The sequence below is a fragment of the Corylus avellana genome, chromosome 10 (genome assembly GCF_965113065.1).
Source record: "Corylus avellana chromosome 10, dhCorAvel1.hap1.2, whole genome shotgun sequence".
NCBI classification, from domain to species: Eukaryota; Viridiplantae; Streptophyta; class Magnoliopsida; order Fagales; family Betulaceae; genus Corylus; species Corylus avellana.
In genome coordinates this window covers 9,592,559-9,613,560 of record NC_142499.1, presented here as the reverse complement: position 1 = coordinate 9,613,560, position 21,002 = coordinate 9,592,559, and the positions used below count along the sequence as shown (strand labels likewise).

Below are 21,002 nucleotides of genomic sequence, written 5' to 3'. Positions count from 1 at the left end.
TAGGAGATTCTCCAAATCCAACTTCAAACTTATTTCCTTATCAAAAGAGGAGGGAGAGGGAGGGGATTGTTGGACTGTGTCTAAGAGAAGAAGAGTGGCCTTAATCTTCTTATGAATATTACCAAAATGTTGAGAGTTCCATTTTAGCAAGGCAGATTTGGTGTTTTTGAGTTTCTTAGGAAGGCAAGTGGCAGGGATTCCAGGAACAATTTTCTGCCAAGCAGCTTCTATAATTTGACCACAAGAACTGTCTTTGGTCCAAAATTCCTTAAACCTAAAAGGCCTAGGCAAGAAGCAGGAAGAGTAGTTGGTATTAAGAGAAATGGGGTTATGGTCAGAGTTTAGAGCAGGGAGATGTAGTAAGAAGTATTCAGGGTGAAGATGAACCCAATTTGGAGAAGCCAAACCTCTATCCAACCTTTCTTTAATAGTATCCAAGCCTTGTCTATTATTGCACCAAGTAAAAGGATTTCCAGCAAATCCTAAATCAATCATTCCAAAACGTTCAATGAAGCTTCTAAAAGGGCAGTGGGAAGAGCTTGCCACAGGTCTCCCACCAAGCTTCTCAGATTGATCCAAAATTGAGTTTAAGTCTCCTATACAAAGCCAAGAGGCTTCAAAAAGATCACCAACAGAGGCAAAAGAGTCCCAAAAAGCCAATCTGTCCCTTCTATCAAGAGGACCATACACACAAGAGAGAATCCAAGGAGAATTAGGAGGATCAGAAAAGCACCAAGCTGAAATGTTGTTCTTGTTTGAAACAAAACATTCAAGGTCCACTCCAGGACGCCAAGAGAGAACCAAACCACCACTAGAACCAGAGGGAGCAACTTGAGTCATGTGCATGTATCATTTAATCTATGCCCATTGCACTGTAGGTAGAGACTGTTAAGGTTGTTTTTTAATCTGTAGAAAAACTGATATTGCAAATAGAATAGGAGGCGCATCAATTGACTCTCAGACCGCAACTCAATTGCTCAGCAAGTTAGCAACCAACAGTGAAAGCACTTGTAAGAACTAGAATACCTTTGCCTTTTCAAGTTCATTTTTTTATGGTTCTTTTTCATGTATTTTTTTCTATTGATTTTTTCAAGTTTTGTTTGTTTTTAGTGGCACGGTCCACTGTCCAACTTCTCTATAGTTTTTTTAATATATAGTTTTTTTATTTATTATTTTTTATTTATTGAATTTTGACTTCCATAATAGAAATGAAAAAAAGAAAAAGAAAAATGAATTTGCAACTCTAAATTGATTTTTTTTTCCCCTAATACTATGAATAGGTTCTTCTCTTCTTCTATTTTTAGCATTATAAGTAATTTTTTAATTATTGTTGTTTCTTCAAATTTTTTTCAAACAGTTTAATTTTCTATATTGAAAGGAAAATTATAGAGAGCTTCACTTTAAATTCGATACTTGATGATTTTATTTTTCTAAGAAACCGTAAAGCGGAGTTCTAAACACTTTTTGTATTAGTTATGACATGTTACATTTCTATATATCAATTTTAGCACATATCTATTAATTTTTATAGATATCTTTTTTATGATACATATATTGTGTGATAAATTACTCAATTTTCATTTCAAGTTATGTTTATCATTTTTTTTTTTTTTTGAACGCCTACAATAATAATTATTTGGCAGTGATACTAGAAGAGTTTTGTAGCAAAAATGATGGTAACACTATAAGCGAGAGTGGCAATGTTTTTTAAGTATAATTTACCACACATGTAAACTCTCATAACTATTATTCCAAATATTTTCTATTTATACTCATCCCAACAAAATACAAAGGATTTAAATTAAGTTAAGCATACATAAACCTATTCATCTAAACCTAAACCTGTTGCTCATATAATTATTAGCAAATAAATCCTTGTTTCAGTTGAATCCAACCAACTGAAATGCATGCTCATCTATTAACAAACACCCAGCAAAACAAGAATTTCCCAAAAGCTAAACCAAATAATAATTGAGACATCAAAACTAACACCTCTTGCATTGCAAAATCCACTTCATTCAAACAAGATCAACACTAGGGAAGAGCATGAGAACGAAATATAAGAGGGTAGGTACAGCAAAATCCACTGGTCCAACACTGCATAAGGAAGATCCATACAAATTGAGATTCATCAGTAAGAGCATCAGACTCATTTGTATAAATTTGAAACTTAATGCAACACTCTTTTCCGCTTCTTTTTTATGTATATATGCTTGTGGTTGGGCAGTTGATAAAACTTTGATTTCCCAGATATCCATTACTGAATAAAAATAAAAAATAAAAAATAAAATAAAAAAACTAAAAGAATGCCATGAAAATTAGGTGGACTTACCACAGAAAGCAGTGGGCCTTGCTTAAACTTGTCGTGAAATGAAAATGCTATTGGCTTTGGATGGTCTCCAGGTCCTCTAACGAACCCACTGATCATGCCAAAGCATAGATTAGTATGCGTCTAAAATACTATTCTATTCAATTAAACTTATCAGACCCAATAAAATTTGTAGGTATGAATGAACAAGTTCACCATTTAAACAGCAAAAATTAAAAAAAAAAAAAAAAAAGGAAAAAGAAAGAAAGAAAGAAGAAGCTACTGGCACTAAACCAAAATGATGAACTCACATTAGTGATGCGGAAACCAGGGGAGTCCTTCTAGTATCATATATGGCGATCAGACCCCTGTATAGTTCATCTCCACCTTTGTAAGATACAGCCAATCGCTCTCCTGAAGCATCCCAGGCTAGCTTCTCGATTCCCTCACTGAATGAAAAATAGCATATGTAAATTGTTTGGTCCAGAATGTTAACATGCACAACACGTGGTGTAAATTAGAACTGATATATCTACCCTCAGACTATTACCTTGAAAAAATAACATCACTTAAATCTAATAGCCTAAAAATCTTCTTTCAAATCAATATAACAGTAACAAAGAAAAACCATGGGCTCCAGAAGCTGTGATTAATTCGATTAACCACCCAAAACAAGAATTGTACATAATTAGTCTGAGAATAGTGAAATTAGACACAAGGTTCAAATCCCTCTGAAAAGAAAAATGAAAGAAAATGTGAAAGCATTGCAATTTATAAATCAAACAAAAATAAAAGGAGATGGTAGATAGTAAGAAGTTCAACAGAGATCCATCAACAGGACAAGATAAAAATCCAACATGTTATTTTTTGGGGCAGCGAGGGGTGTGTGTGTGCGTGTGGTAGGGGTGGGGGGAAGAAGGGGGTGGATAGAGATCAAGAAACCTAACAAAAATAGCCAAAGATACAATGGGGAAAAGAGCAACGTAAGAAACTTGGGACGGAGAACAGAATTACATGAAAGTGATGTTGGAAATTAATCTTGAAATTCTAGATATATTTAATGAAGTTCATGTCCTAGTCCACCCATCAGTATACGTTCAAGAACGAGTAGAAAGCCATGTGCCAGTGGTAAATTTGGTTCTAGAAAACTTTTGAGAGCTATAAGAAAGGGATTCTAGTTTGTTGGGTATGAGAGTCATCAATGTACAATTTCTCGTAAAACAAGAGCTTTCCTCGTATTTTGTAAGACCAGAACAGAGTTAATTGACCAGTCCCCAAGTTTTGTGATCTAAGTCATTTCCCTTAAAGAAATTCCCAACAGCGTTCTGTTTGTCTCTAACAGTGGTATCAGAGCATTACTTTGCAGCTCACATTTCTTTTAGACCACATGGCGATCAGCTCTAACACAATGTTCTGATATACTCCAAGTCAGGTTCTAATTTTTGAAGGAGAGAACAATGACTATAGCACAGCCAAATGAAGGCCCTCTTTATCTCACAAAACCTCTGGGACATGGTTGAAGATGGCTATGAAAAAACCACCACAGGCGGGAAACTTTTTATCTAGGACTCTGGCATAACTAAAGGTATATAAGGAGAATGCAAAGAGATATGCGAATGCCCTATGGTGTATTCAGCTGGGGCTAAGCATATCTATCTTTTCTAGAATTTTTGAAGGTAGAAGGCAAAGGTAGCTTGGGAGATCTTATAAAAGGAGTTTCAAGGCTCTGACAAAGTCCCTTTCGTCAAGTTTAAACCTTATGCAGACATTTTGGCAATTTTGCAAGAAAAGATACTGAGAATGTTGTGATTTCCTTTCAAGGGTGGCTAAAATAGAGAACTGATTAAAAGTTTCCGTTATATGATATAAGAAATTAAAATTCTTGAAAAGATCCTCAGAAGTTTACCCCAAATAGTTGAGCATGTTGTTGCGGCACAAGAGGAAAGCCAAAAATTAGTCCAAATGTTCATGTAGGAACTAATGGGTCTATTGAAGCCATGAGAAAAGAACGAGCAGGTTCACAGAGAGACCATTGGAGCAAGCCTTTCAATCAAAAACTGTTTCAAAAAAAGTATGGAGAGAAAGAGAACCAAAGATCAGCCTCAAAATTTCAGATTGGGAAGAGGCAAATCAAGGACCAGCCGTGACCGTGGAAAAGAAATAAGTAATCAGAACAGCTAATCAAACTCGAGAAGTAACAATAGAGGTGCTCCTCGTTACAATATTTGCGAAAAGAACAATCATGACACCAAGGATTGTTGGTTTAAACAATGGACTCGATTCTGACCGTCTTGAAATAAATTGTCAACAGAATCAGAAGAATGAAGCAAATTTTTCTGAGGAAAGCAATGTACATTCTCAAGAAGAAGAAGAAGATACTTAGTCCTGAACAGCAGCCATGTGATGGGAATCAAAACAAGCTTTGTTAGCTTGGGTGAGACATTTAAATCGAAAGAGAAGCTTGGAGATGGCAAATATGCAAAGGTGGAAGGAAAAGGCATCAGTGCTGTGCAATCTAAGGAAGGTACTTCCTTCTAAACTTCAAAAGAGTGGTTTATGATCGATATCTCAAAATCTGTAGAGTGTGGGCTAATTAGTATGAAAAGGCTATATGTTGATATTTGATGAAGATCGGTGCACAATTGTTGACAAGAAGAGAAGAAACTCTAGTCCAGATGTTTCCTAATAGGGTGTTCCCCTTCCCTGTGCTACACAAAGGAGATTTTGCCTAAAAATCTGAAAATATGGATAAATCCATACTGTGGCATATGATATATGGCCATTTGAATAATTAAAGTCTCAAATTATTGAGACAAGGATACATGGTGATTCTGCTCCCATCAATTGATCTAATAGGAGTGAGTGGTGTATCTATGGTAAAATGCATAGATTACCCTTTTCAAAGACTGCATGGAGACTAAAAGAAGCACTTGAACTTGTCCATGCTGATATTTGTGTGTCCTACTACGGCACTATCTCTTAAAAATAGGTGATCGTTTCTTCTCTTTGTTGACATTTATTCCAGCATGATGTGGTTATATTTTCTAGAGCAGAAATCAAAACTATTTTATTTTTCTTCAGTTCATGGCCTTTGTGTAAAGAGAAGCGGCCATCAGATAGAAAGCCTAAGAACTGATCGTGATGGTGCATTTTTCCATGCCATCCTGTAACTGATGCAAGAAAAAAAAAAAAAAAACATAAGGAGACAGCTGAACAGTACCCAAAGTGCCCAACAGATTGGCATGGCTGGGCAAGAGAAACCAAAGCATTTTGGAGATGGAAAGAAGCATGTTGAAGAAGAAAGGATAGCAGAATAAAGAAGTGCACGTTCTAGCAAGATTTGAAGAGGCAAAAGACACAAGTAAAGATGAATAAGAGATGCCTGTGCCACTATCAAGCACAGGCACTCCAGCAACCAGCCCAAGTCCCTTGCCACCATCAAGTTGAATGTTTTCAGTCTCATCTAGAAGATTATGAATCATATGACGTTTCTTATCACAACTGTGAGCATAGAATAATGAAGATGCAGATAGAAAGGAAGATTGAGTAAATCCTAAGGAGGAAGAAACGAAAATGATTGAGAAGAATAATACAAGGCAGCTTTGTGGATAAAGCAAACGGAAAGAAGATATTGTCCTGAAATGGTTTATAACACAAAATAAAATGAAGATGGTTCTCTTCAGAAAGTCTAGCTAAAGAATGCACGCAACAACCAGGAGTTGGTTTCAAAGAGACATTTGCACCAGTTTCTCGCATGGAGACCATAAGGACTGTCTTGGCACTAGCAGCTGAACCAAGTTTAGAAGTTTATCAACTACACGTGAAATCGAAATCAGCTTTGTTGAATGGAGAAATTGACAAATTCTATGAAGAGCAGCCATGTGATTAAAGGCCAAGAAGATGTGGGGTATCCACTCCAAAAAGTGTTTTACAAGTCGAAAAGAAGCATCAAGTGCTTGGAATAGCAAAATTGACACATTGACACATTTTTAGATGCATGGATTCAAAAGAAGCCCATGTGAGTCCTCACTGTATGTGAAGACTACCATGACTTTCTAATACTATGTCTTTATGCGGATGATTTGATATGTTTGAGCAACAATTTCAACAATAATTGTAGATTTTAGAAGAGCTATTATGAACCAAATTGAGATGACAGACCTCAGCCTTAGGAGATAATTTTTAGGAATGCAAGTGAACTCTGGGACAAATTTTATTTTTCAAGAAAAATACACTACTGATCTTTTAGAAGTTTTACATCTGCCAGTGCAAGCCTTGACCTACACCTATGACAGTTGACAACAAGCTCTCTAAGAATGATGGTAAGGAGAAGGTTGCTGAGACTATCTATTGGGGACTCGTTGGATCACTCATCTATCTTGCAAACACAAGGCGTGACATTGTCCATACAGTGGCATTCTCTCAATACTTCATGAACCCAGAAAGCTTCATTTTGCAGCAGCTTAGCAGATTTCAAGATACATCCAACGAACCAAAAACTTCAGAATTTTATACCACGCTTAATAAGGCAGTCAATTGGTTGGCTTAACCAACAGTGACTGGGCAGCTTCTGTTGATGATAGGATGAGCAAGTCAGGCTATGTATTTCGTATGGGATAAAAGGTTATATCTTGATCATTGAAGAAGCAAACAGTGGCATTATCAATAGAAGAGGCAGAGCAGCCACAAGCGCAGAGAGCGAAATGCCTTTGCTTAGAAGACTTAGAGATTTGCAGCAAGAGCAAGCATCTGCCACAACCATATACTGTGACATGTCTGCCACAGCACATGACCCAGAATCCTGTGTTTCTTAGTTGCACAAAGCATGTTGAAATTCACCATCGCTTTAATAGAGCTGGTTGTAAAAAAAAATCTTTATTTTTGAGAGAAGTTAGGTGTGCTAGATTTCTCAAAACTAAGGGAACTGTTGGAAATTAATTTTGACATCCGGATATAGTTAATAAAGTTAATGTACAAGTCCATGTATCACACAAGTTCATGAACGAGTAGAGGTTCCATTCATGTACCAATAGTAATAAATGTGGTTCTGGAATTCTTTTTGAGAACTATGAAAAGGAAGAGATGCTGCTTTCTTTGGCCTGAGAGTCGCCAGTAAAAAATTCAGTGTAAAACCAGACCTCTTCTCATCCTTTGTAAGTTCAGAAGAGAGATAATACACCAAGCCCTTGTTTTTGTTCTCTAATATTTCCCTAAAAGAAATTGGTTATCACTTTCTGCTGTCCCCGAGTAGAAACTGGGCTGCTCACTTAAGGCCTATCAAGCCAGAAAATTATGCTAACTCATACCATGGAATTAAAAAAAAAAAAAAATGACCTTATGTGGAAAAATGAGGTCACAGTATGCATAAGATTCTAGAAGTTTCAAAAACAAAAATTCTACTTCCACTAAAGAATAGCTTATTTAGCACAAAAATGAAACTATACATCGGTATCACCATATATAAACATGAGTCAATTTAATCAAGGACATTCTAGTAACATCATGCCGAGACTAGCAAAGAAAGGTATCCAGCTTCTTAGACTCCACATCATCCCATCAAAAAATTCCACTTTGGCCCCAGAGTATAATAAATAAGATGTCTTTCATAATTAGCTCTTTCAAGAATTAGTTTAGGCAAAAATTTTAGGCTATGACCAAAAAAAGTAAATAAAGAAAATTGTTGAGCATTTCCAAACCAAAAGTACAATTAAACAAAAAGGTCAATTTATCTCTACCTGCCTGTCAAGGACATTATCTCTGGCAAATCAACTGGTAATAGATGTGCATCTGGAAAAAGAAAAAAACAAACAGTCATGGGCAAGAAACAAACCATGTCTGCCAAAAGGTAACACCTTGATCTATTATTTAAAGCAATAATATATCATTATCTATATATATGTATGTATGTAAATATGTTTGTAAGATGTGCATATATATATATATATATATATATAAAAGGTCCACGGCCCAAAAGCATGCTAAATTGATATTTCTAGACGTTTATGACATTGTTACAAGTGGAAGAGATTGATAGGTCCCAGTCAAAGTGTATGGAATACAATAAAAATTAACTAATAATCTCAACTTAACTTAGGGTGGGAGTAACCACAGTACAAATCAATCACTTAAAAATATCTCACTGCCTTCTACTATTCTAATAACACAGTTTTTATGCTACCCACAAGCAGTAACCCACTAACATACTAACTCTAATACCCCACTAATACTACAATGCAACTTGACTTCCACCCACGTGCCTATCAGAGATTGCCTGGGGAATTCGCCCTGAAATTTTGAATCTGAACGCCATCATGGTAATCACAACATATTAAAGCTGTAGGTCGGTTGAGATACTTTATGCAAGTAACAGAACATACTACACTAATAAAATTTGTTTGTTGCAAAAGAAATGCTTGATAAATCTGTAAGAGGCTGTACTTTTGTAAAGTGGAATGGTTGAGAAAACTATGATCAAACTCTGAACTTTGACTCTACACATGAAGAGCTGTTTACTAATAAAGGTATAAGTGAGAAATGTTGTTTCCTATTTTACATTTTTAATATGAAGAGGAAATTGGAATGAGATTGGAGTTCTCCATTCTCCAATTTTTGGGTGGAAATCCAGCATCTAGTTACGATTAAGAAAGATAATGCGGGACTTTTCTTTTTTCTTTTTCTTTGTTTTTGTTTCTCCTTCTATGAAAGGCGGTTTCTAATTGGTTCATAGATGATGCCATCATGCCATAATCTAACATGTAACCCTATCATTCAAGAGAAAACTATACGAATTGAGAAATATGGTTTCAGTACCTATGATCATATAATTGCCAAAAAATTTGCGTAAGCTTGTGCTAAAATATAAATTTTCAAATTTTCATTAATTGTGCTTCTATGAATGGTTCTAATACAGCTATGTGGCTCGACCCATGAAACCCTGCAGGTAGTTCGATCAACTAATGCCTCAACTGCTGTAGCTTCTATTCGTTCATAGACTGCTGGATCCACCACCTTTATATTCTATTTCAGTCTTGGCTCTCTTCGCACTAGCGTTAAGAGCAAATGAAAGCTTTTTCAGTACTTCGGTTAGAGAGATGCCCGAACGATATAGATAGGGTTGAAGCATTCAGCACTAGGGGTTCTATTCTTTTATCCCTAGTGGTTCTCCGGGATTTCCGCTCTATCCCTCGGCTCTCTCTTACGGAAGAGCATTCCAACTCATGTTATGGTCTAGATCCCCAAATATGGTCAATGAACTTGTAACGACCTAGAGAAAAGCGCTAGCCACATCTAGGCTATCATCCCCAAAGGACTAGTCAATTTGACATTACTAGGTGGATCGTTACAAATGGTATTAGACCTACCTAGTAATGCCAGGCTGTGGTATTAAAGTACTGCATGACGTGGCCCTGGCGAGGACGTCAGGAATTAAAGAGGGGGAGTTTATAACACCCCGGTCGCATATCGGGAAGATGAGAAGTAGCCTACATAGAGTAAGTGATTTATACAAATAATCATGGGTGTTAAGTCCCACATTGCTTAGTTACTAGATGAAATTGTGCCTTATAATGGATTCTAGAGAAGCTCTAAATTGACTAATCCTTTTGGGGTGATAGTGCAAATATGGCTAGCGCTTTTCCCTAGGCCATTATAGAACTCCTCGCTTTAGTCCATTATTTTCCTTCTTTCAATTCTTTGGGCTCAGGCCAATGGTAGTCATGGGTTCTTAGAACATCATAAACTCTATTGCAAGTCAGAGTTTCATGGGTAGGGTCTAAGGGTGAAAAAAGCGGTTAAGGTTAGCAGTTATTGGCTAAAACCGCTAACCGCAACCACCTAGGCGATTAGTAAAATCGAATAACCGCCTCCACTAACTGCCTAAGCGGTTAGCAGTTATTTAGTAATTGCCGGTTAGTGGTTATTAACTAATATATATATTAGCGATTTTTCCAAATCCTAAAACCGCTAACCGGTTTTTTCTAACCGCCTTTAAAAGCGGTTATGCGATTAAAAGTTAGCGGTTAGCGGGCGGTCAATAACTGCTAGCTATTACAGCCCTACTAGGGTCTCATGAAGACGTAAATAACAAGGTTTTGATGCTCATATTTTGATATCCATATTATGACACTTTTTCTTTTTTTTTTTTTTTTTTTTAACATGTCCGCACAAGAGGGGGAAGAGAAATTTGAACTAGTGACCTCCACTTCATTAGAGGGGGAAGGTTTGGATGCTCATTTTTTGATATCCATATTATGACACTTCTATACCAACCTAAATATTGCCCTCATCTATTCCAATGCATGCACATAACCAACACATGAATCACATTGACATTAGTGTTTCACCAAAGTTGAATGTTTTTAAACACTCCGATAACTTTGGAAAAACAATGGACACACATCTATGGCTTGTAATGGAATATGGATTTTAGGAGGGGTGGATTTGGATTTAGAGGTCCAATCCAAAATTCCAATTCGGACCCTTTAGTAAACGCATGTATTTGAATTTGCGGCCAATCAACGACTTTATGCAAGAGAACCCTCATAAAGCCAATTTTTCATCCATACAAGTCCTCTGTCCTCTCCTTGACCAATAAGCTTTCTCGAATTCACTGGCCAAATGGCCATCTCTCTCTCTCACACACACATACTTCAATTCAATTTTGATCTCAACAAAATTCATTTATTACATTACTAATGATGTTATTTTAAATCAGCCCCATATTTCTGCATATGCATATGTCCATGCTCAATTGCTAAAATTTCAAGCACCAGACCTGAGCTCTATTATAGACTTTCTTCCCCAGCAATCACCAGCCCATGAAAGGTAGAACGGGAAAAATGGCTGCCATTTAGTTTTTCATTTTTATTTTCATTTTTTTTTTGATAAGTAATGGAAAATGAGGGGTGCAACACGAGGACTTCCCAAGAGGTCACCCATCCTAGTACTACTAATATTTTTTATTTTTTTTATTTTTATAAATAAGTGATTCATTGAAAAGAGCAGAAGGGCGCAACCCTAGTACACAGGAAGTATACAAAGAAAGGCCCCACTAAAGGCAGAAAGAAGAACATAAAGATAAAAATTGATAAACAGTAGAAAAATGAGGCACACTAAAAGCGTTGGCCCAATGGAACAGAGTTTGAATAAACAACTTTTTGAGCTCTTCCATTGACCTTTCTTGATCTTCAAAACATCTTCCATTCCGCTCTCGCCCAATAATCCACATGACGCACAGTGGTGCAATTCACCATACCTCCTTAGCTGAAATATTGTCTCGCTGACCGCGCCAACAAGCTAATAAGTTTACCACTCCTCTAGGCATGACCCTGTTAACAGCAAAAAGGGAGAAAACCATACTCCATAAAGCTCGGGCCACTTCACAGTGAAGGAGAAGATGGTTTACAGACTCACCACTGTGCTTGCACATACAACACCATCCCACCACAATGATACCTCGTTTACGCAAATTATCCAAGGTCAAAATCTTTCCAAGAGTTGCCGTCCACACAAAGAAACTAACTCTCAATGGAACTTTTACTTTCCATATACTCCTCCATGGTAAAGAGGATGTCCCCAAGGAAGAAAGCTTACGAAAAAAAAAGACCTGACCTCAAAGATATGTCGTTTAGAAGAAGTCCACCGCATACAATCCGACACCCCCATGTGATTACGGAAGGCATATAACTTCCCAAAAAAAGCCATCACCACCTCTACCTCCGAATCCTGTTCCACCCGTGAAAAAGGAACATTCCACTGTATAACACCATTGACCAGCTGCATATGATCCCTAACCCATGCCTCCTTATTACTCGCAATTTGAAATAATGCAGGAAATGCTTCCTTTAAGGACTAATCCCCGCACCAAATATCATGCCAAAATCTAATGCAGGAAATGCTTCATTTATGAAAGCAAAAATTTGTTACCCTTTGATTTGTAGGGATAAAGAACATTATAAATGAGAAAAAAATTTCCTCATCATTTAAACAGTTCTGTAAGAACAATAAATTTATTTCCATTTAGTGTTTTGAGAAAGAAAGAAGGATCCAAGCAAGTTAGAGGAGAGAGAGAGAGATAAAGGAATTTCAAATCTGAATTCATAGAGCAACCCGAATTCATAAACCATTGAAGTATCCAAATGATAGATTTCAAACCCCTCCATAAAATTAACTAAGTGTATAAAGATAATTAAACTTTGGTGAAAATGAAAATTTCAAAATAAGGGGGAGCATTGAAAAAAGTAATTTAATACCATATAAACCTCTCTAGGGATAAGTTTAGAACTTACATACCACTTAAGCATTTAGATTTCAAATTAAAGTATTTAGAATCCAAAAAGTTCAAATGTATGACTTTGAAGATCTATATTTGGATATATATTGAACATACTAAAAAAAGAAATTGAAATCAAAGGTGTACTTAGAGGCGCCTTACAATTTTAATGAGATTAGTGTATTGCTTATCAAAAAAAATAAATTTCATTGAAATTTTTCCTTTGGAAATTTCCTGAAAAGCTAGTCATAGGTTCTTCTCTCATCGGAACAAAACACACACACACCTGAAAAGCTAGTCATAGGTTCTTCTCTCATCGGAACAAAACACACACACACACACACACCTGAAAAGCTAGTCATAGGTTCTTCTCTCATCGGAACAAAACACACACACACACACATAAAGCCCAAACAGAACACACACACACACACACATAAAGCCCAAACAGACACGTTTCATATGTCTTTACCAATTTACTTCTAGCAATCAAGTTAATGCTACTCCCTCATCCCCCTCACTTCGTTGGTCTTACAAGGGGATTTCAACTTTTTTAAGGGAACATTAATAATTGCTTTCACATTCACATACAAAGGCATTATTTTTCAATACACTCCCCTCCTTTACTTAGTTTTATTATATTTTAATACAAAATAAGGGTAGTTAGAGAACCCGTAGAATGTGTGTTATTCTAGGAAAGTGGATGGCTATTTTGGGAAATTTCAAAAAGGATATACAGGAGGACCAGCAACATAGGATAGAGAGAGTAATATATAACACAAGATCTTGAGGCTTACACCAATCACACTACCATGCAATGCCTTATCTCATACCTTTGCCTCTACAAAGTTTGGACATATCATAGTTAATGACTCAACATAAGAATCTCAAAAATAATGTACCTAATGATGGAGGCTTTGATGCAAAGTGTATAGATCCCAATGTTGATGACTCTGAGAAAGCAATTAGTATCATACGCCCATCAGGATCCCAAGTTGCCCCCTGATTTTAAAAGAACAAAAAAGGAGTTAAACTTCCACTACTAGATGATGAACAATGGTAAGGAAAATTAAGAATAAGGAGCAGAATTAATTGACAAATAATGCATCAACAACTGCAACTCCCAACTTGTCTTCTCCTATAAGGAGAACTTCAAAGAAAAAAAAAAAACACACCAACGACCTGCCCTGAATCAAGTGGACCGAGTGCTATCCGTCTGTTTGCCGCCCAAACTGCTGCACAAAATGGTATTCAGGGGAAGTTATCACTCCTTCACCTCAAACTCGGCTACACCTCATAAACTAGATTTCGCTCCTTGCTTTTGTTAAATTATAATTAAATAACCACTTTGATGGAGAATTGGGAACAAGAATTTCCTTTGCTAGGAAGTGTTGAGGAAGATCCAGATTCTGATTATTAGACCGTCTGTGTGCAATGGTTTACCACGGGGCACCATAGCATGTCGGACATAAGGGGCAAAAAAGGCTCTGACTACTATACCAACGGAAATAAGGAGAGTCCAGGATTATATAAGAGTTTAATAGGAAAAAAAGTTGATCCGCAGGGACCCAAATGAATTGGCTTACTAGAAAAAAGCCTTGTTCTTTGGAAGATCTTTCTCTTATTTGGTACTGCACTTGGATTCACTATCGCTAATGACTTGGTATAGAGTCCGTGTAGTCGTCGGCCTTCCCACTAGAAGTGAAAGTCATTGCTCAGCCTTAGTCTTGGGCTGATCTCACATTTCAATCAACCCCTTCGTACTTAAGACTGGTATATCAATAGCAATCCCAATCCAGACTAAACACTCAATCTATAGAGTGGATGGCGGTGCAGCATGCAATTACCCACCATACAGACTCTTACATGCCGATGGATCTTATCACACCCTTGCTGATCCAATGGCAGAGAAAGAGCACATTCAAGAATTTATATTCTGTTTACTGAATCACATGAAATTTTACCTAACTCCAATGACTAGATTTTGTTTTTCAACTGGAAGTCGGCTTTTGTGATTTCAACAGTCTACCGATGGCAACATGCAACGAATTGAGTTGCGCTAGCACGAAAGCCATTGCAGAAGCCCATCTCAAGGCCTAGAGGCAGGACAAGGGTCTTGGTCAATTACAAGCAAGCGTGTTGTACCTTGTGCAGTGATAAATCCCAAGCAGCATTTTTGTTGGAAGGATTTTTTTTAAGAGCCAGCTCAGAATGGTTTTGGATCAATTCCACCAGCACTTCAAAACGATTATTGGTTGATGTTCCGAATCCCATCTAACTTTGTCATAGGCTTTCTAAAAGTCAACCTTAAGAGCAGGGAGGGCAAAAGCTCATGTGATAGTTCTTTGGTTTCGAGAGGCATTTCACCCCTAACCACAGCACATCCGTTAATTCCACCATATCGTTTAGAAGGATAACCGATGACAGTGCCAATTGAAGGTGACCAGAACCAGGACCCACGGACACACAAGCAAAAGTGAAAAGTAAAGACTTAATCTCCTCCAAAGTCTTCTCGCGGTCCTCAAAAGGTATGAAGGTACCATCTTCCACACCGCAACACTCTGAGTGCTGCCTACAGTCCACCAACAAGCGTACAAATCAAGAACTCGTCTAGGCATAACCCAAGACAACCCAAATGGCACAAACAACCTCACAATGAAGAAGAAGACCATCCACGGACTCCCCATCCCTTTTGCACATACAATACCTATCAATCACAATGATGTACAGCTTCTGAAGATTGTCCATGGTAAGGAACTTTCCTAGGGCCACCGACCACACGAAAAAGGCCACCATCAACGGAATCTTAGTCCGCCAAACATTTTTCAAAGGAAAAAGACGCAATCATGACAACACATGACACTATAGAAAGATTTAACACCAAACAAACCCTTTTTGGAAGGGACCCACCACAGATTGTCCTCTCCTTCCCGTCTCACTCTCGCTAAATTCAACACCCTGAAAAACGAGGCAAAGGTTTCCACCTCCCAATCATAAGCCACTCTAGTAAAGCTCACGTTCCACTGAATGGAACCTCCAAAAACTTCCACAAAAGTCGCAATAAAAGCATCCTTTATGCCAGCAATACTAAATAAAATAGGAAAGGCTTCCTTAAGGGTTGTATCCCCACACCAAAGTTCATGCTAGAATCTAACCTTGAAACCATCTCCCACCTCAAATTTAGTATGACCACAAGACGTCCCCCAACCTCTCCTAATATTCTTCCATAAACCCACCCCATACGCTTCAATGGGCTCACTAGAACATCACCCTCTCCATAAGCTTACATATTTAGAGTCCACTACCACTCTCCACTAAGCCTCTCTCTCAAGCCTATAACGCCAAAGCCATTTACCTAAGAGAGCATGATTGAACCTCAACAATTTCCTAATCTCCAACCCTTCCTCAAATATTGGCGTACAAACCTTAGGCCAACTCACCTGGTGATATTTGAACTCTTAAACCTAAACCACCCATAAGAAATCACGTTGGAGCTTCTCAATATGGTTTGCAACACTCATAGGGAGAGGAAAGAGGGAAATGAAGTAACTAGGTAAGTTGGATAGAGTGCTCTTGATAAGGGTAATCCTACCACCCTTAGACAAATACAACATTTTTCAACTAGCCAACCAATGTTTTATCTTCTCAATAACATCGTTCCAAATATGCTTGGCCTTATGGGAAGCTCCTAGTGGAACACCAAGATACTTCAAGGGCAGGGATGCAACCTCACAACCCAGAATCCCAACCAACCCAGCCGCATTATCAACATATCCTACACGAACCAATTCCAACTTGGCTAAGTTCGTCTTCAAACCTAACACAACTTCAAATAATAAGAATAAACTCCGTAAATTGCACAGATGATTTGGGTCAGCCCTACAATGTCCCCAAAGAGAAGCCAAACAACAAACCTCCACTCACTGCCGCTAAAATCATCACACCCAGTGCCTCCATCACTATGACAAACAACAAAGGAGACAAAGAATCCCTTGCCTCAAGCCACAAGAGCTGCTAAAGAAGCCTGCGTGAGAGCCATCACCAAAACTGAGAACCGCACCGAGAAGATACAATGAGTTATCCAAGAGCACCATTTCCCCCCAAACCCACATCTTCTTAGCATGTACAACATGAAATCCCAATTAACATAATCATAAGCTTTTTCTAAGTCCATTTTACAAATAACCCCCGGTTCTCTAGATCTCAATTTGCTATCAAGGCATTCATTGGCAACAAGAATAGCATCTAGAATTTGCCTGCCTCAGATGAATGCATTTTGTGACATAGAAATAATCTTCTCCAATACCAAGGCAAATTCCACACACAAATGAGCTTTTGTTCTTCAATAAATTATTATTCATTAAAATAATAATAATAATAAAATAAATAAATAAATAAAAAGACCTCCCATATGACTGATATATGGCAGTGCAACCCTATCTGCATAGGATGACAGCACAACAATTTTTCATACAGCACTGAGAACAGTACCTCCGAGTACCATTTTTAAATGGTTTTTGTTCCTAGATTATGGTGGGCTGACTTAGGTTTTCTGTGGTGAGGATTATTAGGGTTTAAGGGTGTAAAATCTAGGTCAGATTGAACAGTATAAAGGCTGGATGAGTTTTGCAAATTAAAGACAAAAGACAAGCTTCTAGGCATCCCAGCTAGATTTCTCAAGCATCACACCTAGTGTTTCATTGGCATCATCGCTTGAAGAAGGATTATATCACACAAACCTCAAATAAAGCTTCATAACTTCTGAAAAGTTTAACAAATGAATTGCATATTGAGTACAAAACACCAACTCTATACAAATAGACAACTAATACCTAACCCCTAATATGATCTGGAGCTTAATGAGTTTTGATCACCAAGTCCAAACCCAATAACTATTGAAACTCGCAAACAAAAATTCAATTACCTAAGAAAAACCAAAAGACATTATGGAGTAATATACATATATATATATTGATAACCAGGTTATCCAAGTCTTCACCCCAACTAGATCCCCAAAACACCATGCAAAGCACCCCTCCACACTGGTCGGGTAAAGCTCAAACATTCACTCACGGGCGTGGCCGCTTCAAATGTTGAAAACCTCTAGGATTACAATAATAGTATCATTCGTGAATAAAGTTGATATCATTTTCATTTACCGTGACAAATCCGCTAGTTGAAGACCATGTTTCAGATGTCCATGTGTTCGTCTCCCAAAGACAAAATGTTCCATCACTACAAAGGAACAAGCTAATCAGCTTAAAATACCCTAAACTGATTTTATGTTCAATCAAGATGAAAACAAGTTAGATCAAAGTGCAGTTATTTAGGTTAATGAACATACAATTTTGCAGCAAAAAAGTAATCTCCAGTTGGCGACCATTTCATCATTGAAATACCCCCTAATCCCCGTCGAATGGGTGTCCCCACACCTGGAAATCACATTAGGAAATAAAAAAATATATTGCGAAATAAGATATTAACTTTTGTAGTTTAAAGAGATAAAATAATTACACAAAAGCAAAAGTAGAAGCTCAACAGTTAAGGTGGAACATGAGGGAAGCTGCAACTTTTTAAATCAATGATTACAGATACAGCCATCAACTACCCAATCTTATTCTTGTCAAGAAAGCAGTCAGAACTAGGATTTCTTTCTTCACATATTTCGTTAAGTGGTTCATTCATCACATGTTGATGATAAAACCATGTACTAAAAGAGTCTGAGGGGTTTCCTTCCAATGACTAAAATTGCTGATTGGAGCTTTGTCCTTTATATGCATAAAAACTTATTTTATCATCTCACTTGTTCACGCATCTTTTATATTCAAGGGTTTCAATGATAGTTTATTGTAAACGGTGAAATTGCTGCTGAGTTTTAATACATGCTAAGATGCCAAAAACTTCTGACAGGATACATCAAACTGGCAAACATAATAGCAAACAAATAGCAACAATACTGACATCTAATTACTTTCAAAGTCATTCAGCATTTGGCGAGCAAAGGGGAGTGCCAAAGGAAACTAATGACAAAGACATAGAAATGCAAGAGACAACATTGTTATTATACCTTGAGCAACGTCCCATATGGTAAATGCTGAGCTCTCATAGGAGGCAGATGCCAAATACGTGAAAATAGGTCAAGGAATTTCTACATTACACTGCTTAACAAAACCTTAGGGAAAATAATATGTGGAAGCCTACTAGTGCTGCATAAAAACAGTGTCAAAAAACAAATTAAGGCTACGTCAGAAATAAGTCTTTGCTCAAATATGAAATATCTCAAGACCACTACAAGCCTAAAGCAACTTTTGGAAAAAAGTTTGATAAAAAGTTGCCATATGCATAAGAGAGAAGATAATCACAGTTCGCGCACAAGCAATAATAATGATGATAATGAGTATGATATCTAAAATTCATGTAATAAGCGGAACTAATATTAATTAAGTACTGATATTGGTTTGGATATCTTCCATCTGGACTCCATGAGAGTGCACTAATCTGTTCATCGCTAGGATTTCGAAGAAAATCCACCAGAATATATTGCCCTCCAGAGCCTCTAGAGATGGTTCCCAAGAAGGAAGCAGCACCAGATCTCACAGATGCTGCATTGCCTGGGTAAGAAGCAGCCCAAATGCAAACTCCACCCCTGAAAGTTACATTCCATCCATTTATTGAGAAACTACATGGAGATTAAGAATTTATAGCATATCTTCCATAAGAACCTAATATGAACATATAAATTTCAATAAGCGGAATGTGACAAATATGGTACTTGCTTGCATGCGACAGCCAGCATCTTCCCACCATTTGGCCTCCACTCAAGTACTTTAACATCTCTTTGCAACTCATTGGTTAGTATGCAGGGATCCTTCCCTTCTGTTAAGATTATAATAAATTGCATTCGAAATAAGGTAAAAGGAGAAATCTCTAAAAAAACAAAGATACCAACAAAATTAGCATAGAAGCAACTCATGCTGTGGGAATGATAACTTATTGACAGCCTGAATAGGTTACAACAGACCTGAATCCTCATAGTCGCGAACTATAACTTGATTCGGCCCAGATACAAATGCAATAACATGTTTATGCTGGTGCCAGCTTACTCCATGAAGATCAACCTCCGGTAACAAGTTTACCTGTAAAGCTTATAATGTGAGAACACAAATCCAAGCCACTTTCTTGAATATGTGCTTCTCAAATGTAATTCAGCAGAATGCTACCATTCAGTTAAATTACCAGAACAGTAAAAAATAAAGTTCTAGAGTTATCTGAGACATTCAGCAAGTGTTGTGACATACTGATAATTCATTTACATAACACTTTATGCACCACATGCCCACATAAGGAAATGCAGATCCACCACCAAATTGGCATCATTTACCAATCCTCATGATGAATTTAGAACATCCAAATTCCCTTGGTTTCAAGAGATGATATGTTTATACTAAAATCATATTGTTCAACCAAGTAGTCATTGAACCGGTAAACTGAAGCATTCAGTTCCATAAAATTATAAGTGTAATGGGAAAAATGCCATACATCATTAGGATAAAAGAGGCGTTTGATGGAGCGATTGAAAATTCCCTGCAATGTTTCCACTAAACCCTTTCTCTGAGCCCTATCATAGGTCATCCGTCCTTGTTGTTCTGTGTCCTGCTCAAAACTCGCCGGCGCCGTTTGACCGGACTGAAACGGAACCGGGCTGAATACCATTCCCTATATCCAATTACATACAGAAATTGATTTATTTAAATAAATAAACAAACAAACATATAAATGCATACACGTATGAGCATTAGTACATTACGAAGACTCACAAGAAGTTTGCCGTAAGTGTCCTTGGCTCCATCGTCCGATAGATTCTCCGCGGTAACTGCAGAATCTATGTGTCAGTATTACTTCTAACACTCTTCTTTTCAGAATCACAAACCCTAAAATTCTATGCAACTGAATTCATATATATATATATAGAGAGAGAGAGAGAGAAGTTAATACTGAGGTCTCGATTGATTTCACAGATGGTGACGGAACCAGGCTGAGGAAACGAAGGCATGTTTAAGGAGAATATTTGCTTCCCAGTGCAGGCCGCGGAGTGGTGAGTGTTGAAGGCAAATGAAGTGGGACTGGTTTCAGCCTAATTTCCGGAATTCGATTCTTGCGACCAAAAACTCCCTTCCCGCGAGACTCGTTTTTTAAAGCTGCTTTTGTATAAAACCTAGTTTGGGATTGTAGTTTGATCTCTAGTGTTTTATTGGAACTACTGGCTCATATTAGTACTAGTAGAAGAACATTCACTCTGCTCATGTCTACTGCCCATGGGTCTAATTAAGTTTGCAAGGGGAACGATCAGGAGGTATTTTGGAAATTTTCTTAATACGTCCATACAACTAAAGTTTAGAGTTTTTCCTATATATATATATATGC

At 37.4% G+C, this 21,002-nt stretch overlaps 1 protein-coding gene across 1 annotated transcript; it reads right to left on the bottom strand.

The window, feature by feature from the left end:
• Positions 1-1,732: 1,732 nt before the first annotated feature.
• LOC132191686 (Transducin/WD40 repeat-like superfamily protein) lies at positions 1,733-20,869 on the bottom strand. The gene is made up of 14 exons (XM_059606777.2): positions 20,574-20,869; positions 20,396-20,451; positions 20,118-20,294; positions 19,600-19,714; positions 19,355-19,454; positions 19,045-19,224; positions 18,646-18,704; positions 17,923-18,010; positions 17,738-17,813; positions 13,481-13,580; positions 8,044-8,095; positions 2,620-2,757; positions 2,333-2,420; positions 1,733-2,097 (listed from the first exon to the last, which is right to left on the bottom strand). The coding sequence occupies exons 1-14, from the start codon at positions 20,629-20,631 to the stop codon at positions 2,035-2,037; spliced, it is 1,350 nt and encodes a 449-aa protein (XP_059462760.1). The 5' UTR covers positions 20,632-20,869; the 3' UTR covers positions 1,733-2,034.
• Between the last annotated feature and the right edge of the window lie 133 nt (positions 20,870-21,002).